At 38.1% G+C, this 22,816-nt stretch overlaps 2 protein-coding genes across 3 annotated transcripts in view; both read right to left on the minus strand.

Annotated features, from left to right (window-relative positions):
• Positions 1-9,684, minus strand: part of Dhr-1 (diapause hormone receptor-1) — a 33,748-nt gene extending 24,064 nt beyond the window's left edge. The window contains exons 1-2 of one of the 2 annotated variants that reach the window (XM_038014268.2): positions 9,526-9,684; positions 3,711-3,796 (exon numbers count right to left, since the gene is read on the minus strand). The gene's annotated coding sequence lies outside the window, so the exon portion shown is untranslated. 2 annotated transcript variants of the gene reach the window in all.
• A 10,376-nt stretch (positions 9,685-20,060) lies between these two features.
• LOC101736567 (stearoyl-CoA desaturase 5) overlaps positions 20,061-22,816 on the minus strand; it is a 38,162-nt gene continuing 35,406 nt past the window's right edge. The window contains 3 exon segments of the mRNA NM_001309576.1: positions 20,061-20,199; positions 20,201-20,230; positions 21,896-22,065. Coding sequence (NP_001296505.1) covers positions 20,168-20,199; positions 20,201-20,230; positions 21,896-22,065 — 232 coding nt within the window. The 3' untranslated portion in view covers positions 20,061-20,167.

The following is a 22,816-nucleotide window of genomic DNA, read 5'->3' on the forward strand; positions in this document are numbered from 1 at the left end:
AAAAAAATTGTCAACTTACTAGTCACCACTGCAATTAATTACAGAAAAATTGAAAGTCATGAAGGCACCAGGTTATTCATACGAAACAGCCTTTGGCAAAATCTTTCTTTTAATGCTTAGGGTGTACCTGTTATTGACGCATATGAAAGTGTGCCTATGGTTTGAAATTCCAATTTAGGGGATGTTGTATTTGAAATTACAACTATCTGTTACCCGCGGCTTCGCCCGCGTGGTCAAGGAATTCTTTTTTCAAATTCAAATTCAAATTCAAAATCATTTATTTCAACTTAGATGTCAGCATAACACACTTGTCGAATGTCAAAATATAAATAACAATGTTAACTCTACCACCGGTTTCAAAAAAAGCCACAGTTCTGAGAAGAACCGGCGAAACAAAGTCAGCGGTGGTTTCTAAAGTGGCATGTTCTTTTGCCAAAGACAATAAAACGGTTTCCCGCGGGTATGTATATTTTTTTGGGACAAAATGTAGTTAGCCTATGGCACTCTTCTGATCGGAAACAATAACTTCTAAAAAAAAAAAACATGTCAATCAGGCGCCGCGTCGATTCGTTTCGACGTGAAAAAGAAAACCACAAACAAACACACTCCTACATTTATAATATTAAAAATGATAAAGTCAAATTATTTTCAATGTGTTTTTTATAATTGTTGTTAATCAATTAAAGTAATAATTATTTTTAAAACTTTATTTAAATTGTATGATATAATACATATTAATGGACACATGTAAACATATTTTAATAAAAAAAAAAAGTGTGTGTGTCCGCTCCGACGCACGACTGGAGTTTACTGGATATAAAAAATTAAACGAAACAATACGAGAAATAGTTCTATATTACGACAACACGATACACTACAGATTATTAACAAATTAACGAGACACAAAACAAACGACTAACAAATATATGAAAATACAATAATGAGAGAAACGCGCGATCAGTACGAGGCTTTGTGGCGGACTGCCGGCGCAGCAGCCCGGCGTCACCTGCGATAACGCGGCCGCGCGTTGGCTCCTGATTGGCGCGCGCACGCATCACGCAATCAGGAGCCAATCAGGCGCATAACGCATTTCGTGTGACATGCTAGTACGATTTTGATTGGCGCGCGCACGCATCACGCAATCAGCAGCCAATCAGGCGCATAACGCATTTCGTGTGACATGCTAGTACGATTTTGGTCCCCATAATTTTCATACCCCGGGCCTATCTATATATGTAAATCGATTCTAAAGGAGTAAACTTCAAAAAATATTTGTAATGCAATCTTTCTTTATTTTTATTTGAAAAGATATTTTATGTGGCTTCGACTCTGCATCTGGTCACAAGGCACGAACTAACCAAGCTTGGTTTGAAACCAACGTTCCGGACTTTATAAGAGCTGAAGGCTGGCCCTCATCATCTAGCCCAGACCTCAACCTTTTCAAATTAAGGACAGTTTTAAAGGACATGGCCTGCTCTAAGCGACACAGCGACATTGAGTCTCTTAAAAATCTTTGGAGCAAGCAGTGGCGAAATTTCTCTTGGAAACAGTGCGTAAATCCATAGATTCGTGGCCAAACAGATTATAGGCATGTATAAAAGCTAAAGGCCATTTAGGAATAGAATATTTTCTTATTTTGTTGCTGAGACCTTAATGAATATGTAGGTATAAATTTTAATAATATTTATTACATTACTTCATGTAAAAAAAATGCATTTTCATTTGTAACAGAACTTATGGCCGGACTAGGCATAAATTATTATATTAAGTGTATTATTATAATATTTATGATAGACATCAATTATTAAACATTTACTGGACATCGACATATTAACCTCGTGTCTTAAGATGGACAGCATTTTTTTTCTACCTATACTGATGGCCTTGAGAGGCTATTTCAGCTTCTCCTTGACGTGTAGGTGAGTGAGCTCACGGGGCTCAAGCCGGGAGTGTTGCTAACACTAGCTCTAGCAAGAGCAGTGCTTCGCAGAATCTACCACCGGGTTGGAAACGCGACCTACTGAGAAGATCTGGCGAGAAACTCAGTGAGCTATGTTAGGGGCATTTACATTTTTATATATTGTAAATCGGTTCCGCTAACGACAACACAGTAGACCGCAGGCAAACTAGCTCATCTACAGCACTAGCGATTCGCCTGGTCCTTGTGGATTGGGTGAATCGTGACAGAGGACGCCTCACTTTCCGGCTCACGCAGGTGCTCACTGGGCATGGTTGCTTCGGTGAGTTCCTGCACCGGATCACAGCCTAGCCGACGGCAGAGTGCCACCATTGTGGTTGCGACTTTGACACGACAGAGCATACGCTCGTTGCCTGCTCTGCATGGGAGGGGTGGCGCCGTGTCCTCTTCGCAAAAATAGGAAACGAGTTGTCGTTGTCGAGTGTTGTGGCATCGATGCTCGGCGACGATGAGTGGTGGAAGGCGATGCTCGACTTCTGCGAGTGCACCATCTGGCGGAAGGAGAGACGCACAATCCCGCCGCCGTCGAGCGGGGGCCAGGGAGGCGGATCTCGCCCAAGCCTCATGGCCTCATGGCCCTCAAGTGTTTCGGGTCCCCCTAACATGTCGGTCTGGGGACTGGCGAGGGGGCCTAAGAAGACGACGTGCAAGCTGCTCTGCACGTGTTTTACGTAAGAGCATCCAGGTGATGGAAGGCCGGCTATCCTCGACCGACGCTGGTTCTGGTCCAGCGGGGTATTCCGTAGGATAGCTCACTCTAACCGGCGCCATCTAGGCGGGCTTCGGATAGCCTGCCGACCGAGAGGGCTAGTGGTCCTGGCGCCGATGACCGCTGGTCCGGCGTATCGAGGGGGAGAGTGATGGGAGAGATGTGCTCCGCACTAAACGCTTCACTTTCCCCCTTTGCCTTTTCATGAGTTCTGTCTCATGCGCGGTTTGGACGTTGGTTGTTGAGCGATAGGAGGCTTTAGTTAGTTTGACTCTGACATGCCCCACCCTACATCCCCAGTGGAGGGCGGAAGACCGGCGATTTCCTCCTGACAAAAAAAAAATATACAGCACTAAAAAAAGCATCGCCAAATATATGATTTGAATTGAACTACTTTTATGATTGTTTTCGCTTTTAAAATCTTCGCTGTTCGCTAAGTGCTGCAATCCGATCGTAGGGGAAATAAGGAAATTAGATTTAATAGTACTGTGAGGATGTTTTTTTTGATTTGTCATTGCTGTGTGTTACCCAATTTAAAATCAGAACAACTTGGGGTCAAGCCCGGTCGATGAAAACAAGAAACAACTTAGTCAGTTTGGCAGAGAGATTGCGTTACAAATAGACAAAAAAGCAACGAGAAATATCCGTCCCGAATCTAGAACATTCTTCTTAAATTGTGTGTCGGTTATTAAGTAGGTACTAGTAACAGAAAATAGAGGTTATCGAGATATTTCAAACCAAGAAATGGTTTGGTTTGTTATTTCCGTTAGTTTTGAAATAATAATATGTGTGCCCGCGGCTCCACGAGCCTTGAAATAAATATATTTATTTAAATTTTAGAATGTTCATACTTGTTACGTGCGCTCACTTAATATTATTGGTTGCACATGCTTGTGAAGGAAATGTACTCTCAGGCTATGGTGACCACAATGAAAAGTTAGTATAATTGTGTTTGTACAATTCACACAACTAATTCGTATATTTTAGTAATTATTTTGTAGTATCGAAAGCAGATAAACTTACGTTTCAGGATTATTGGTCCACTGATTTTTTGCGCTTGAATAAACAATTCTGTGGTCCGAGGTCAATGTTATTTGGGATCATTGTACCTATAATGAAATGTTTTTTTTTTGTAAACTCTTCAATGTACTGATACACTTTTGTTACAATAGTATAATTATGTATATATCAATAGAGCAATAATTTGTATTTTCTAAAAAAATCTTTATTAATTTTCCTTGTTAAGTTATACATATAGGTATATTATAAGTTGTTATACTCGTATAGTTGACCTAAGTGAATCTTACTTTTAAATATCATTATTTTTTTATCGTATAAATGAATGAATGAGCAGACGGGCTACTGAGTATTGCAGTCGAGAGATATCACAACATACTAAAACACAATTGGATTGTAAAATATCTGCCTCAGCCTTCACATTAAAATGAATGCTCTGTTAGTGACAGGAATACCTTTTTTTTAACCTGCCTGCCTTGCCTGGGTCCGGTTGGAGATCGGACGAGAGTGCAAGTGCTTAGTTAGTGGGCTCTTTAATTCGGCCCGGATTTTAATAACTTCGGCCACCGAGTCTCACACGTCCATACGAGGTTCAGTCTCAGGAAAGGAAAAGAAAAAAGAATAGTTGTTCGTACATGCTCCCAATAAATTTATGTTTTGCTAACAGACTCGTGCTTTTTTATGTAGTAAGAGCGTCCCACGTTTAATTAAACGGTAGGCAGCGGCTTGGCTCTGCCCCTGGCATTGCTGAAGTCCATGGGCGACGGTAACCACTCACCATCTTGTGGACCGTATGCTCATCTGCCTACAAGGGCAATAAAAAAAATCAGTACAATAGATACTATTTAATCTAAGTACAGGTAGCCCTCCTATAACACAGTATTTCTAAAATGTCCCCCCAAAAGAAGAGATTTTTTCTGAATGACACGTCATAACGCCTGTATGTATTTTTTTGCCCATCTATCTCTATATATAAAAATGAATTGCTGTTCGTTAGTCTCGCTAAAACTCGAGAACGGCTGAACCGATTTGGCTAATTTTGGTCTTGAATTATTCGTGGAAGTCCAGGGAAGGTTTAAAAGGTGAGAAAATATTGAAATTATATAAAAACAAACAATTTTGTTTTTCCTTTGATGTGTCCCCTTGATGTGTCTTTTATTTATCGATTGAAGCACTACGAAGTCTGCCGGTTCAGCTAGTTATATTATAAATAAAAAATAAGCAGTAAAATTTCGGTTATTCCGAAATATGTTCATGGTGCATAATGTAATTTTCTAAAGAATTTTAAACCAAAATCTGTTATCGTGTTGTTGAAGTTATATAATAAGGTTTTGGGGAGTTTTTCTATTCGTGTTAGAGTGGAACTGTGTTGTAAAACACCTTGTTATGTGGGATCTCTTTTTAATTTTGAACGTTTCTAATTTGCTGTTCTATGCTATTATTTGCTGCTCTATTAGAAAACCGCGTTAACAACATATTTAGACGTAACTATATATTGTTTTAGATACCAGTGCAAAAGGAATTAGAATTAGAATTCAACAACATGTTTGTCTTAAGGCTAACGATTCCAGGCAAGAAATGCTTAAATGATGTTGCCGAACCGTTTTTGTTTTACAGAACTTTCTACGCACGTTAACTAATGTAAAGATAATGTGTATTTTTTCCTAACCATACGTGCTGTATTACACAGTGTACAGTGACACTCAGTGACCTTACGCTTTGACCATCGCTAATTGTATGAAAAACATCTATTTATTGTAAACCAACTATTGTAGATTAATAGAAATATTCCCTGAAGTTTTAACAACAATTGCAATTGATACTGTAGTTTTATTATATTTGAATCAATAATTCAATGCATGAAGATAAACATACAAACATTGGTTTAAATCTAATTATATTAAACTGGAATTTAATCGAAGTAACAAGTATAATGTAGCATTTCTTTATTAATTTAGTCATAAATACTTTACTTAAACTGTTTGAGCATCTCATCTTTTTGAAAAATAAGCCACGAACTTGTAGTACTTAATACTCAGTACACATATAGTTCTCTGAGTTCCATGTGCGTGGGAAATTTAGATTCCAAGTTGTTTTCCTATTTGAATCATGTCATTTCGTAGTTCAACCAGAAGTTGCTTGCCTTTTCGCGTATTTCGAAAGAATCGTTCCAATAAAATCAGGCTTAGAAACTTTGAAAATTTTAATGCACATTTCCAGTTTTAGACTCCAGTTATATATTATATTCATAATATCTGTGCAAAAGCTTTGAATTTGTTACAAAGCCGAAATAACGGAAACTCGTATTTAAATCGTTAGAAGCTTTTTTGTTAGTTTATGCCAACAACATAACTCAGGAAAGCGCTTAGAAAATCTGATCGACTGTTTGTAGGGAACTTATAACGCCTATCTTGACCTCCCAATGATTAGACATTAACTCACTTTTTTATCTCATGTTTCTCATGCTCTGAGGAATTGTTCGAGATGATAACGGCATCTCGTTTTTACCATCGCACCGCCCGCCATCGGAGTAGAGTTCATCCATACTACCTGGAGCCTCTGCGGTCATCCACAGTGCGTTTCCAGAGGTCTTATTTGCCACGTACCATCCGGCTATGGAATGAGCTCCCCTCCACGGTGTTTCCCGAGCGCTATGACATGTCCTTCTTCCAACGAGGCTTGTGGAGTGTATTAAGCGGTAGGCAGCGGCTTGGCTCTGCCCCTGGCATTGCTGAAGTCCATGGGTGACGGTAACCGCTCACCATCAGGTAGGCCGTATGGCTCGTCTGCCTAAAAAGGCAATAAAAACAGTTTTAGCCTAAATTTTGGGGTAAGGTCCTTACTAGCAAGAATGGTTTTCTTCTAAATAAGTTTTATAATCCTTCCTTGAATCGGTCCTGTAGTGTAAACAAACTTTTTGTTGTATACAATTCATGCACTAGGTATGTTTTTTTGTAATTACTTAATTTGTTTTTCTCTTCAAACATGGTACAAGAAGTAAGCTTGATTGACAGCCACAATTTGATTGGCACATCAATAATTAATTTTGAAACGGTGATTTAGTGTATGGAGCTCATCTGGAAATAATGGGCGTAAGGTCAATGTGCATATTTCTTTTTGAATTCGAATAAGCCAAATTGTATTTAAGATTTAGGTTTTTAATAAAAGAATATGTGTGAATTTATAAAATACCTATTTCTGTTACCCTCTTCGGTGTAAATTCGACCCTGGATGAGAGAGTAACCACACTGCCGGACGTCTAATCACAGGTCTATCACGATAACCCATTTGCTTAGCAAAGTGATGAAGTGAGTTTTCAATGCCTAGCTCTTAAAGTACATTGGTCAGTGTCAGCCAGTTAGCGAACGAAGGTAGGGTTTTTTAATTAGAAAGTAGGATTTCGATTAGGATTGCCCAATTCTCTTCCTCATTCGCCAATTGTGAAGTCAAGCTACTTGCCTCATCCACCGGTACCTTGGCTTCACTCAGACTACTCTATCCCGCCACTCCTAGCTGCTGCTATTACATTTCTTCATCTTTTCCTTCCCTAATAGTGAGGTTTATTGTATTTCTGAACGAACCGAATGCAATGAAAAAACTAAGAGAACTATCATTAGAAACAACAATTGAAATAATAACTTCATAACAATATTAGATTTTTGATCTATAAACAATAAAATATGAAGCGTCCGTAATTTTGTTGAATAGTATTTATGATAACTTGACAAAATCAAAATATAGTTTTAGAATCTTTTGCAGCCAATTTGTTTTTGCCGGCTAATCTTTGAAGCCGTTGAATAGATTCTGGCGTGACTTCATTAAGGTTAAAATTTGCTTAAAATGTAAGAGGTAATTAAAACGCAAGTCGTTGTTAATTCAAAGCTTATTATTCCGAGAAGATTCGATCCACGGTGATCATTCAGATCGCTTAGTAAATAATAAAAACTAACACAGTTGTTACGAAAATAGCTTTTTTTTCTTAATTTTTTTTCATTGCGTTTACGTTCAAAGTGTTTTAAACTTTCGCGGCTATCTACAGTGTAAATAATATTATTTTACGGGGTCTGAATACGATTTTCACACGTAATGCGTTGCATTTAAGGTCGCTTCCATGAGCAGACTGTCTACTATCTACTGTATGCCATTTTATCCATTCCTAAAATATAAAAACTTATTACACGCAAAAATCGTGATAAAAATTAAACCTGAACGAACACTTTCGTTCGAACTCAGTCCATTGCTTTTCTCGCCAGATCTACTCCGTGGTTCACGATTTCGATTCGGGGGTAGATTCAGCGAAGCACTGCTTTTAGGCACTGCTGCTAGGGCAGATTTTACCATATTGTTTCAGATTAAGCCGTGAGCCAAGGTACAGCCAGAATAGCCCCTCAAGGCTACTGGCAGATAGGTAGGCAAAATCCGAAGCCTCCATAAGTTGAGTGTGTTGTTTGTTAATTAAAATTTATGCCACAGAATAATTACAGGTAACAAATTCTGTTCGATTTGTCACTAAGACTTATATAATCACAGTATATTTATGATGTGAAAAGTATCTTCTTAAAAATATTTTTAAACTATTTGGAAACAGTTTTTTTTGTACTACATTAGACGAATATAAGCCTTGAATTAGATTACTGGAATAGTAGGAAATCATTTGTTCGACGAAATAGAGATTGATTCAGTATCAATTTTAAAGCAGTAAGAAATTACCTAGTTACTGATCTACGGAGATAGGTATCACGGACTGATACCCCAGGATAGCCACTGAACCATTACGACATCAATTGCTGTGCAAAGTAAGTCAGCAAGCAACAAGTCAATGTTTTCATGTGCGTTAACAGATTTTGCGATCTACATTTTTAAAATTATCGTACTCATTATGATTCTTGTATTGAATCCTAATTAACAAGTTTTAGAATAAAATTACATTGTTATTTATTTATTTATATTAATAAAATAATTATGATCTACAACGAGACGAATTCGACGAAATTATAAGAGCTTCGTTTTTTTTCTTCATATCATATTTTACTTATTTAATTCATAAAAAAAGAAGCTAAGTAACATAATAATATATTCCAGCGCCGGTGTGCCCAGAGAACTGTTAGAAATCGTAGGGTAAATTTAATTAGACTGAATTTTTGTTGACAAAAAGAGACTCAGTCTTGAAATAAAGGTTTTCGAATAATTGAATATTGAGCATTATTATATTTTTATCAAAGAATTAAAGAGATCATATCGAATACTTTGCTTCCATTTAACGTTCAACAGAATATTTTGTGCATCATCAACGCAAGAAGTTACTATGTGAAATATTATATCAGATTGTACACAACTCAGTAATTGAAAACTTTTTGAATAAGAAACAGAAAAACTTGTTGTACCATTAATTCTGCAATAGTCTTATTATAAACAGTTAAAGTATTAAATGAATATTTTATTATAATATGAAAAATTTCGTAATTTTAATATAAAAAATTTTCGATTTAAGCGGAGAAAAAAACTTAAAACTCTATTTGGTTTGATGTATAAATTTTTTCATATAAAACCAAGCTGTACTTCTAAGTTGTTAATATTACTAAATATTCTTATTTTAAGGATCCAATGAAGGTTAATCCAAACTTTCCAAATCGTCTATCATCTAGGTAGATAAGGTTTCATTGTTGTTAATCGCCGAGGGATTTATACCCTTGTAACGTTTTCCCATTAAAAACGGAATGAGACAGTTCGAGATAATGCTAGGATGAATTCGCAATCGAAGCCTAATGGTAACATTTTGAGATTAAAAACGAAACAAATATTATAAAGAAAAAGCACTCACCGCTACCATTGTTTTAAATAAATAATTAATGAAAATTGGCAAAAGCACTGAAACTCGTTCACAGATAAAAATAATTCTACGAAGTTTCACTATCATGCGTACCGCGAATGTTGACGTTACGTGACGACCAGCCCTCTCGACTACATTCAAGGAACTGGCAAGCTCTCCGCGGAAAACTACCGGAGACTTCCCTTCGCACGACTATCTATTGGTCTCGAAGCTTACAGTTTTCGGGCTAAAAGCTCATCTTAAATTTTCACCCAAATAATCTTTAGTATATTATTTTGTGTAAAATGAGATGTCACTTTCAAAATAACAAGATTAAAATACAAAAGTCTGGAGCGGATGAAGTATCACCATGTTTTATCGTGATTTTAACTAAATATTAATTTACATGAATATATAATCTTAACGAAAAATAAGTTTCTTTGCAGTTTTCCATTAGTTTGAAGTTCAGTTAAAAGGTTTTCGTGGTATTCAAGTAATATTTTGATTTTATGTTATGTATATATACATATATCCATAATCCAGCGGATTAAGATCGGGGCTAGACGACGGCCAGTCTTCAGCTCTGATGAAGTCCGAAACGTTCGTTTCCAACCAAGACTGCGTAGACCGAGCTTTATGGCGCCGAGTCTTGCTGGAAGGACCATTCTTGATTATTGACCATGGTGTTGTTGTGGCGCCAGGTCATAAAGATGGCCAGGTTATGCTTTATGGTCAGTTTTAGAGAGTACGGCTTGCTCTAAACGCCATGATAATTTGGAGTCCCTAAAAGAATTCGTAGGATTGGCAGTGAAAATTTTTCCCATGGAAAGAGTGCGTGCTTCTATTGATATCTGGCCTCAACGTTTAAAGGACTGTATTGCAGCCAATGGAGACCATTTCGAATAAGCTTTTTATACTTTAAATTGTTTTATATTTATGTATTCAACTAACACACTGTAAAAGTAATAAATGTTATTTGCCATAAAGTTTTTTTTGTTTTCCTTTGTAACAGTATTTATGGCCAGACTAAGTATATTTTATGGCCAGGCAAACGAGCATACGGCCCACTTGATATTGAGTGGTTACCGTCGTCCATGCACTTCAACACTGCTAGGGGCAGAGCCAAGTTGCTGCCTACAAAATTATATTAAATTCATTATATTAAAAAATTACAGTATTAGTTTTTGTTGACTGTTACAGTATTAGTTTGATCGATCGGATATTGTTTTATTCGGATTTTGTTGTTAGATATATTGTTTTCATTGTAATCAATCAATCAATTAACGTCGACATCGTCGAATAAGCACGCAATGTGGTGGAGAGACTGTAAGCGAAGGACCATCTTTAATAGGATAGGTTATCAATGATCAATGTTAAGTGATCATCTAGGTACGCAGACTAGATGGTCTGTAAGTTCTTCGAAATTCGGGGTTTGCGGTTTCCCTCATTTTTTTAATATAGTGCGACGTTATTAATGCATTCACATTGGCCTGATGAAATTGTTGGTTACTTAGATCCGACAAGTCCGACGATTTGAACGAAAATTAATTGTTTAGCGGCAGACGGGCAAAAAATAAAATTTTTGTTTTTTTTTTTATAATAAGCTTAGTCGCGTAACACTCATAACAAAGACTTTTTTACAACATCACACGAAGCGATTTTGTTTATCAAAAATTTTTAATTTTTATAATGTGATGAATTTAATTTAATGAAACAGAATTTTAATTGAAGCTTGATGCTATATATTTAAATGCTATAAATAAATAGTGCTACGATTATATTTTTTTCCTAAGATGACATATTTGTCTACTTGCATGTCATTCTCTACCCCTCGACTGCAGTACTTCAGCGTAGGGATATTGAGTTACACTCAGGTTATTAGGACTATTTCATTAACAGTATTACTCCTCCCTTTTTTTTTTTAACGCTGGGGAATCCATTTACGGATACCCGGTCGAGAGGGGTAATAGACCGGTTTATGTCGGACTCCGGCGCCTCCAGAGAAGAAGAGGGAGAAGAGGAAGACCAAAGTGCTCCTCTTCTTCCAATTCCTACCGGGAGACTACGCCTTGAGAAAGGCGCGCGAGGTGCTGAGCGGCGTTTACCACGCAGGGCCCGCCCCGCAAAACCGACTACCGACTAAACCTCATTGTGCTCCACCACTCCGACTCCACGAAACCTACGGTACCGCACAATGCGCGCCGCAGGCTCGCCGTCGCCGGTACCCGTCCTGACAATAGGACGGGATCCAATCCCTGGGAAGATCCCGTAGGACGTCGTCTCGGGAGACACCGTGAGTGGCGCATAGGAGCCACCTTGCGCCGCCTCACCACGGAACCGACAGCAGAGCACCGGGCGCCCCCGCACCCAGTACCCAACAGTCCCTACGGGAGATTAACGGAGTATTACTCCTCCCTATCCCACCGATAAACTGCTGTCGCAGTCAAGTTAAGCTGTCACGGGAGCACGTATACCGTGCGCTATAGGCGCTTTGGACACATTTATGCATCCCAGCAAGCTACGCGTGTTTTGGTGAACCCATCAAAGCCACGAATCTATGATACCCCGCTGGGTCATAAACAACTGCTGTGATGGAACGCGATACACCAATGACCGGGAACCATCTTCTCTATTAAAGTTAGTTATTTACTTATTTATTTCCTATTTATTTATTTCTCGCTCAACACACATAGAATTAGTCTGTTTTTTTTAGCGACTGATTAGATTTTGCAAATGTGTAACAAAATCGTTGAAATAATTGTCCGGAGCATGTTAACAAACTGCAGACTTGAGTACCCGGCTATTCTTGACGACCTTAATATGCTTCTTAACTCTGACCGATATGCATATGCCTCTTAGTTTATCCTAGTTTGTAGATACCAAGATCCTGCAAAAGTATGATACACTTGACAGTTCTAAAGGTCTGGCTCAATTTCTTGTGTGGTCTACAAATTTTATAGATTCATCATACTCAAATATGCTAACGTTGTCTCTCACTTCCTTGATATTTGACAGAAACACTGGGGCTCGTTCCACGGAGATTGGCTTGGTCTGAGTCGAAGACGACGGGGGAACTTCCGATTGTTCTCGCTTACCCAGTGCTGCACATGGTGAAACTCATCCCGCGTGTGTTGATTATCATAAATGCCTTGAACTATCTGCAGCAAAGATTAAGCAACGGCAGACAACTGACTTGGATGTTGATAGGATTTAAGTATTAACACCTGGTCGCCCTGTACACACTTGGCGACGCACCGTGGAGAGTGAGATGAGGACTGCCAACGTGACCTGGAGTGATGTCAAGGAGCAAGCGCAAGACAGGGTAAAGTGGAGACAACTTGTGAGGGCCCTATGTACCAACGGGGTACCCTAGGAGTACAACAACAACAACAGCCTTCATAGTATCTGTCATCTATATAAAGGGATCAACCGAAATACAAAGATCAATTTCATGCGCACCTTGATCTATTTCATTTACGTCAGAGAGATCTGGACGCCTAAAGCCCTAATACTATCTAAGATAGACGCATTCAAAGTAAAGTTCGACGCAAAATGTTGGAAATTTGAATATGGGTGCGTCTCATCAGTACGTCTATCGTGAAATACACTCGGCTCTCATTGTTTACATATATATGGTACACACACTCCACCATACTTTGGAAAAGAGCCCAGAGAGACTGTAATGACTTGGTTAAAGCTAAAAGCTCCTTGTTTTTGAGGCACATGAAAGGAAAGAGGAGTCGAGGAAAATCCACAAACAAGTCAACTGACGTTATCAAGAAGACTACTTACTAAGGCTAATGTATCTACTGCCATGACTAGTCAGAAAGCCGTTCATGCCGATGGCAACAGCCAGTCGCTAAGAATCGTCTTCTAAGAATTCTCACTTCGTCTTCCTCAAAGCCAGATTTGAAGTGTCCTGTATGGTAGGTAGCGGCATAGTATTACTAATGTCTGTATCCGATAGTAACTACCTAGCCCCAGGTGTACAGTAAGTTCGTCTGCCTTTGGTAGTCATAAAATGTAATTGTATTTAAACAAAAAACACGTTTTCTTTTTGAAATTAAAAGTTATTTGCAAAACATAAATCACATCTAAATTCTATTTATTCTTTGATAATCTCAAGAGCTCCTAACGTATTTGCTTAGTTTCAGTTTCTCGATGCCCTTAATTTTTTCGGCAGCATCTAGACATTCAAGGCTACATAGTTAATCACACAAATTATATTCAATCAATTTGCCACACTCATTCGATTAATAAAGAAACATATAGTAATTTGCTTCCAAGAGGGCGAAGATGGCCTTACCATATGCGCAGTAATCTACCTAGAAGCTAAATTAAGGATCTATTATTTCATCATTATCATTAAATTTGTTGTTAAATATTATATAGCTATAATATGTAGAATTCAAGAAGATTAAATCTAATTGATCCACCTGGGCTATTCTCAGTGATGTTCCGATGCTATTAGATCTGACGCTAGCTGCAGCCACCCTAACCCTTCGTTACACTACAGCAGCCTGCGTAGTTTCTCCTAAGATCTTTTCGGCAAGTTGTTATTTCGATCTGGCAGTAGAAATACTGTGGAAGCATCTACCCTTGTGCTGTGAGACTTTTCGGAGGTCCTCGGGAGTTTTTTAGCAAATTTCGCTCCTCCTGGTTTAATCGATGCTCGGCCACTGATCCTCGTGAAGCTAGAAAGGCTTCAAAACAAGGAGCTATCTTTCAAAAAAAAAAAAAATCGGTCCGTTGCCTAATTATAATGAACAATAAAAGCTGTTCAGTTGAAGATCTCAATTGCTATGGTGCATCAGATGTACTTATCCTTTAATTGTGATCACGTGACAGCGTTGCGTTTGAAATAAGCCGCGAAGTAACCATGTAATACCCAGCAGAATCTTTCAAATGAAAATAATCATACTTTCTGTTTTAGAAATAATAACTACGTAGATGTAGGTATGTATTATGGTCATGACTGACGATTTACCCGTGGACAAAACAAAAAATGCTCAAAACATTATCATTTTTTGACCTTGTTTTTTATTTCTAATTATTAACTGGTTAAGTACTGTTTCATAAAAAGTTTAAGCAAAAAGTGAAGCTGTGAACTTTTATACTCGCTAAAACAGAGACGGTTTATAAATGGAAATATGCCAAGGGGGGCATCAATCGTTCGAAGTCATCGTGGCCTTAAGGGTAAGACGTCCGGTGCATTCGTATATAGCGATGCAACGATGTTCGAATCCTGCAGGCGAGTACCAATTTTTCTAATGAAATACGTACTTAACAATTGTTCACGATTGACTTCCACGAATAACATCGTATAATAAAAATCAAACCCGCAAAAATTATAATTCTATTTCTGCCGTAATGCGTAATGCGTTTCGGTTTGAAGAGTGGGGCAGCCGTTGTAACTATACCGAGATCTTAGAACTTATATCTCAAGGTGTGTGGCGAATTTACGTTGTAGATGTCTATGGGTTCCAGTAACCACTGAACACCAGGTGGGCTGTGAGCTCGTCCACACATCTAGGCAAAAAAAAACAACTTTTGTTAATTTTATTTTTTATGTCGATGGATAGAGCGAGCTCATTATCTATTTGGTATTCAATTATTATCAACGCTCATAGACACCAACGTTTGGTGCGGGCACTGGTCTTTCCCATATTCGTCTACGAAGCGGAGGCATATTGCATGAAAAGCTGCGTTATCAAAAATATCGCTGCCTTTGAAATGTGGGAGTGGCGGAGGATGCTACGAATACCGTGGACTGCCATGAGAGCTAAGGAGTCCGTTCTAATGGAGCTAAACATTCGAAAAAGGCTCTCTGCCATCTGCCGGGAACGTGTTATGAGCTTCTTCGGACACGTTATGCGGTCTCCCAGAGATAAATTAGAGAAGCTCATAATTTCAGGTCGCCTAGAGGGCAAGCGCGCCTTGGGCAGAACACCATGGTCAGATCTGGTAAAGGAAGCGCTTGGTGGTAGTCTATGCCATGCGGCCCATGCCATGATCGAACACTGTGGAGGAAAGTCACATGTGATCGCGATCCTCAGCAATGAGGGAACGATGAAGAAGAAGAAGATAGACGTTAACGCCCATTAATTTACTTAGATATATGGTGGTCTGATATTTCTACTGCTGACTATCAACATCAAATAGCTGCTCAACGTTCTTATGACGAGACTTTGGAAAACTGAAGACTGAACTAATATGAAGTGTTTGACACCGTGCAACGAATTACTATTAGAACGAGGAAGCTTTTGAAAATATTTACAAGTATTAATAAAATGTTATTCATTGTGTTGACAAAAAATATACTTAGTCTGGCCATAAATACTGTTACAATTAAAAATAAACAAAATATTACGTTTGAATTTGGAATCTGTCATTTTTATATGATTGCTCATTGAGTTTTCTCATTTTGGCGCCAATACATTGTACAATATTTTGCGATATTAAAATGGAGTGGGGTGATAAAGAGAACCGAATCGCTGTGATTGCATTACACAAAGTAGGTATGGAGCCAAATGCAATTTTTAAAACTCTCCATAAGCTTGGTATTAGTAAAATGTTTGTGTACCGGGCTATTAATAGGTGCAATGAGACCTCCTCTGTTTGTGACAGAAAAAGATCTGGCCGTCCACGTAGTGTTCGTACGAAAAAGGTGATCAAAGCAGTAAGGGAAAGAATTCGAAGAAATCCTGTCCGAAAGCAAACGATTTTATCTCGGGAAATGAAGATAGCACCTAGAACCTTGTCGCGTATTTTAAAAGATGACTTAGGACTTGCAGCCTATAAGAGACGTACTGGTCATTTCTTAACTGATAATTTAAAAGAGAATAGGGTGGTAAAATCGAAACAACTACTGAAGCGGTACGCAAAGGGAGGTCATAGAAAATGTATGTTTACGGATGAGAATTTTTTACAATTGAGCAACATTTTAACAAATAAAATGACCGTATTTATGCTCGAAGCTCTAAGGAAGCTTCCTAATTAGTCGACAGAGTGCAACGTGGGCACTATCCGACTTCAGTGATGGTTTGGTGGGGTATTAGCTATGAATGAGTGACTGAGCCATACTTTTGTGAAAAAGGTATCAAAACATCGGCACAATTGTATCAAGATACCATTCTTGAGAAGGTAGTGAAGTCCCTTAACAACACCATGTTCAATAATCAAGAATGGTCCGTCCAGCAAGAGTCGGCGCCAGGTCATAAAGCTCGGTCTACGCAGTCTTGGTTGGAAACGAACGTTTCGGACTTCATCAGAGCTGAAGACTGACCGTCGTCTAGTCCCGATCTTAATCCGCTGGATTATGATTTATGGTCAGTTTTAGAGAGTACGGCTTGCTCTAAACGCCATGATAATTTGGAGTCCCTAAAACAATCCGTACGATTGGCAGTGAAAATGTTTCCCATGAAAGAGTGCGTGATCTATTGATAACTGGCCTCAACGTTTAAAGGACTGTATTGCAGCCAACGGAGACCACTTCGAATAAGCTTTTTATACTTTAAATTATTTTATATTTATGTATTAAACTAACACACTGTAAAAGTAATAAATGTTATTTGCAGCAGAATTTTTTTTTCCCTTTGTAACAGTATTTGTGGCAAGACTAGGTATATAACAAAGTGCGCTGTTCAATGCAAGGACAGGTTTGTATCTGAAAGTAAACTTCTTACATACATACATCTTCGACTTTTTTGCGAGCTAGTCAAGAGCCGTAGAAGTTGCTAACAGCTTTGCGAGTAAAAAATATTGTTGCTAATTTTGCTATTATATTATTATCTTTGCTCCGATTAAAACAGCAGGAGTTATGTTTTAATTAATTCCTCTTATATTTATATCACTAGCATTTTCGTGACATGACAAATTTAGTGACAGCTTGTAACTTTTTAGTGAGTTTAACTGATTTGTTTTAAGTTTGAATTCGATTTTCTGTTTTGTTAACCTATTTCACTATAATGTATTAGTTTTGTAATATTCCTAAAGTACTGAAGTTTTATTGCAATAAAAGTATTGTAGCTGTGTACTTGTATCAAGCGATGGATGGGAAATTATTGGTGTACGACACCGGCAGGCATCAATGTTTTCAAAGGAAAAGTATACTAATGAATATAATTGAAACAAATATAAAAATATCAAGTGTTCACTAATAACTCCTGCGATGAAGGAATAACATTATGTAATATAAATCAAGCGCGGAAAGTTAGAATTTGCGTAATTATTGGCGGTAAGACGTATTTCAAGCCCGTGGGTTGGTACAACCATTCTGCCTATTGGTGATGTAAAGCAATAATGCGTTTCGAATTGAAGGGGAAGACAGCGGTTATAAAATTCACTTGAGACTTGAACTCATGTCTCAAGATGGTTGGCGGAATTCACCGTGTAGTGTTTATGGTGTCCGCATTTCGAATTCTTTGTCGTAATCGAGGAGTTCAACGGGGATTGTGACCGGTGCCGGAAGAGTCTAAAAGTGAGTCGAGAGCGGATCGGGGGATATGACATATTTTCCCCCTACCTATATGCTGGTAGCCTAAAGGGCTATTCCAGCTATGTGTGGACGGGTAGGCGAGCTCACGGGCTCAAGTTGAGAGAATTTGCCAACACTAGTCCTAGCAAGTTTTTTACTGATGGCAGACCGTCTTGTCAGTCCGCATGGGTAGGTACCACCACCCTGCCTGTTTCTGCCGTGAAGCAGTAATGCGTTTCGGTTTGTGGGGTCGGGCAGCCGTTGTAATGTAATAACAGTGACCTTAAAACTTATGTCTCAAGGTAGGTGGCGGCATTTACGTTGTAGATGTCTATGGGTTCCGGTAACCAAAGCAATAAAATAAAAGGGCAGTGCTTCACAGAATCACCGTGACGACCCGCTGAGAAGATCGGACGAGAAACTTAGCGTGTTGAATCCGTCAAGACATATTTGGGCGACAGCGGTTTTGATTTGTCCCGTCGCCGGGTTAGATAATTATGTAAGCCACACACAGGGCTATCAGTTCGGCCGCTTTATAAAAGTAACGTTATTTAAGATAATTACGTATCGGTTATAATAATAATAATAATGTTTTTATTGCAAGTAACCATGACTCATATAAATTGTTAATAAGACTTAGACCTATGTTAGTAGTTATATTTACATCACAATGAATTACTGTCGTAACCTCCCATGGGAGATGGCACCACAGCGACCCATGTATACACAGTCCAGCCTTCTTGCGATCATGCTCAGGATACTGTTGGAGCTGGCCCTCATTCTGCTTACCAGAGATGCACACCTCTTATAGATTAGGCCGTCGTGAAAATCAACATTCCTCATTACTGTACTTGCAAAGGTCATGATGGAACGTATGCAAGTTTTATAGAGTGTCACCTTGTTATGAAAGGACAATTTAATTCGCTTGCAAATCATTAGGTAGAGTCGACCAAGTAGGCACGGGGTTCGGTCGCGGACAGTCCTAATATGGGGACGAAATGTCATCCCTTTGTCGAGGTGATACCTACGTTGTCGAAGTAGACACGATATGGACTGGGCAAAGATTTTGACGTGGATGGAGTTATCGGCGAAGAGGGCTTGCTGGGTCGCCGGCGAACGGATATGTTGTTAATTTATAAGTTGAAAAGTAGCGGGGAGAGAGTGGAGCCTTGTGGAACTCCGGCCGAGATTTGCCGCGGGAAAGAGCGGATTCCCTTCACTCGATACCGAAACGAACGGTTCAACAAGAAGTCTGTTATGATGAGCACGAGACAGTCTGGCAGCCTTTGTTGTACAGGTTGTAAATTAAACCGTCGTGCTAGACTTTGTTGAATGCCTTTGCGATATCGAAGAAAGGGTCTCCCGTGGGGCCGGGTCTAGGTCTGTTTAGTCTTACTAAGATCTGCTCCATAAGGCGGTGCACTTTGTTGGATGCACGAGTGTTTGGCGCGGAACTCAAACTGTTCGTTTATGTGGATGCCTTTTGAGGTGATAAAGTCCTATATGTGTTTACGAATCAGACGTTCCTGTGATTTGCCTATCGCAGGGAATAGGTAAACCGGACGGTGATCGTCTTGGGAGAGTCTAAAAAACGCAGTATCCAAAAACTTTGTGTTAACATATATATTTTATTTCATAGGTAGTTTTTAAGTTTGAATGTTTGAATTTTTTTATCATTAATTGTAATTAACAAATTTAGCTGTTAAAAATTTACATTGGTAATTACTCGCTACGTCGAACTTTATGAATTTTTTTGGTAATTACATACAATTTATTTTGAAACATTAACGTATTTTGATAATCTGTTTACATAAATTTTAAAATTAACAATTATCAAACAATAAACTTAACGCTAGTTATTTACTAAAAGTTGGTCGTATTTTTTATAAAAAATTATTAATTTAGATTTAGTCAATCCCTCTTAATATCTAAAAATGCTGGAAAAAGCTAATTACAAATCAACAAATATACGAAATGACAAAATTTAAAATAATCCTCCTTTTCATATCTCTAACTTTGCTGTTGAATCTATCAAATAAGTAATGTTATAATACTTTCAAAACTATTGTACTTTAATTGGTTACTTTGGATTATCAAGTTTGGTTTACAATGATGGTTCAAGTAAGTAGTTTTAGTCAAAATGTTGTTTTGAATTAGTTTCGGGTTCTTCCGATTCGCCTAAAGTGCCATCACCGCTCCTCTTAGCTCGATTTTCAATCATCGACGATGTGGCCGCTTTAACTGCAATATTATTATTATTATTTTTAAAACACTTAGATAACCTTTAACAATTCGGATTATTACTTATTTGAATTAGATAAGTATTATTTTAACTATCGTAACCAGAGGTATAAATAATAAGATATATATATGATCCATCATGTTAATACATAGTACCATCGCACCATCTGTCACTGGAGCAGAGTTCATTCCTACTACGTGCAACAACTGTTTCCATCTATTGTGAACTTCAGATCATTTTTACACCCAACATTCACCTTTGGAATGAACTTCCGTCCTTCAGGTTCTCTGAGCGCTATCACCTTTATCAATCGATATTAGAAAGGATTCCTTAGCTGTAGGTAGTGGCTCATCTATGGTAATTGTAACCACTTACCATCTAGTGGGCCATATCGTTGCATGACGGTTATTAGTAATCAAATAAAAACCAAATTAGCAGAACAGGCCTTTCGAAAAAAGTGATAAAAACGTTATTTCAATAGTGCAGGTGTTAATCTATTTCGGTATCGATGAATCGATTCACTATTGATAAGATTAGGATTGTTTTTATAGTATTAATGATTTAACAGCAGTAATAGAGTGCAGGTGTTCACTTAAATCAAATGATTTATACGAGGAAAATACGTGTAAACGGACAAACGTTTTAAGCGAACTTATCTATGTAATATATTTTCAGTTGCCAATTATCGTACCAGGGATTTTTCTTTATGGCGGGGTTTTCACAATTTTTGTTTTATGTTTTTGTGTATGGCAACACTAAATGGGTAGTGAGCTAGTTTACTTACTTATGAAACAAAACAATTATGAAAAAAGGATTTCTTTGATGTTTCATTGTCAAAAGGTTATATATACACTATAGTTTTGTCATGCTATCATTCATTTCAACTATAGGAGACGAGATGTTAGGCTTAGTAGATGTTGAACTACTCTCAGCAGAGAAAGGTTTTTCATTTTAATGGTCTATTTTTTTCTAACTACCCTCGTCAAATGTTACATCGCTCTTTGCACGGCGGATAAGCGTCTTCTTATCTTCAAGACAGGTTTGAATTTATATTTTACACGCTTCTGATTCCGTCTCTATCGAAACTAGTGAAATAATTGTTGAGATATTGCTTCCGGTTTGATGATCCACCTCCTCTAATCCAACACTCATTTCTGAGCTTTTCTTGTGATTTGTAGCCATTTATGTCGGTCAGTGGCACAGTGAAGTGTGTCCTTGAGTATCCTGTCCAATTGCTTGGACATTTAATCACTCCATCTTTTCGGTTTGATGATAATGCATTATATTTGGCATGGCTGGAATCGCTATCCAGAATTAGCTCCAGATAAACAAGCTCTTTAGCGGTCGACAGCACATGCACGAAAAATTATCAAAAATTTTGATTATGATAGCTAGTTTTTAGTTAAGTCATGACATTATTACTGCACTAATCAGATTCGGTCATCACTAGGGAACTCCGCAACGGCTAGCAGCAGAGATATGTAAATTTGTACATATTATTGTATGCTTTCATTTATGAAAATCCATTTTTAGTCTCAAAATTATTGTATTGAAAAATTTATATATTTATATATATCCTTTGAATTGAAACAAATCAAGAATCATTCACGTTTGTCTTTAGTAGGTCATGTTGTTAAAAGCGAAAACAATTTAAACAGACTCACGATCATAAGCCCATCCGATTTTAGCGAAGAAATCAATGAAATTCGTGGAAACATTTATTCTTCCAAGTTCTGAGGTTCTGTAGTCCCACGGAAACACGTGATGGTAGTTGTGCCAGCCTTCTCCGAGTGCTGCAAGGCTCACTACACTGTTTTCTGCTGGTTTTATAAACCTAGTAAACAAAAAAAGATTTTATGAAAATATTTACAAACTTAAATACTATTAATAAGCGGCAGTACCATATTATAACCTAAGTGAAAAGTATATTATTAATATTCATTTTATGAGAACATAAGGTGAATGATCCCATACGCTCTGAAAACAGTCTAGTCTAGTCTAGATAGTCTAGCCGCTGCTACTAACATACCTTTAACTTAGGTGTCCGTTGTAGTAGTCAGTATTGTTAATCGCTTACCGTTTGATGTATGTAAAAAATCTACTGCGCCAAAAATAAAAAAAATCGCTTCTTTAGCGCTTCCAAATTATTAGACCGATTGGATTTTCACGTGTCACAAAATCGATTAAGAGAACCGATGAAAGGGCATCTACGGAGGTACCACCACCCTGCCTATTTCTGCCGTAAAGCAGTAATGCGTTTCGGCTTGGAGGGTGGAGCAGCCGTTGTAACTATACTGAGACTTTAGAACTTATATCTCAAGGTAGGTGGCGCATTTGCGTTATAAATGTCTATGGGCTCCAGTAACCACTTAACACCAGGTGAGCTGTGAGCTCGCCCACCCACCTAAGCAATAAAAAAAACTCATAACTTTTTTTTTTTTTTTATTGCTTAGTTGGGTGGACGAGCTCACGGCCCACCTGGTGTTAAGCGGTTACCGGAGCCCATAGACATCTACAACGTAAATGCCCCCACCCACCTTGAGACATGAGTTCTAAGATCTCACTTTTAATAGTACAACAGCTGC

Source organism: Bombyx mori, chromosome 12 (assembly GCF_030269925.1).
Source record: "Bombyx mori chromosome 12, ASM3026992v2".
NCBI classification, from domain to species: domain Eukaryota; kingdom Metazoa; phylum Arthropoda; class Insecta; order Lepidoptera; family Bombycidae; genus Bombyx; species Bombyx mori.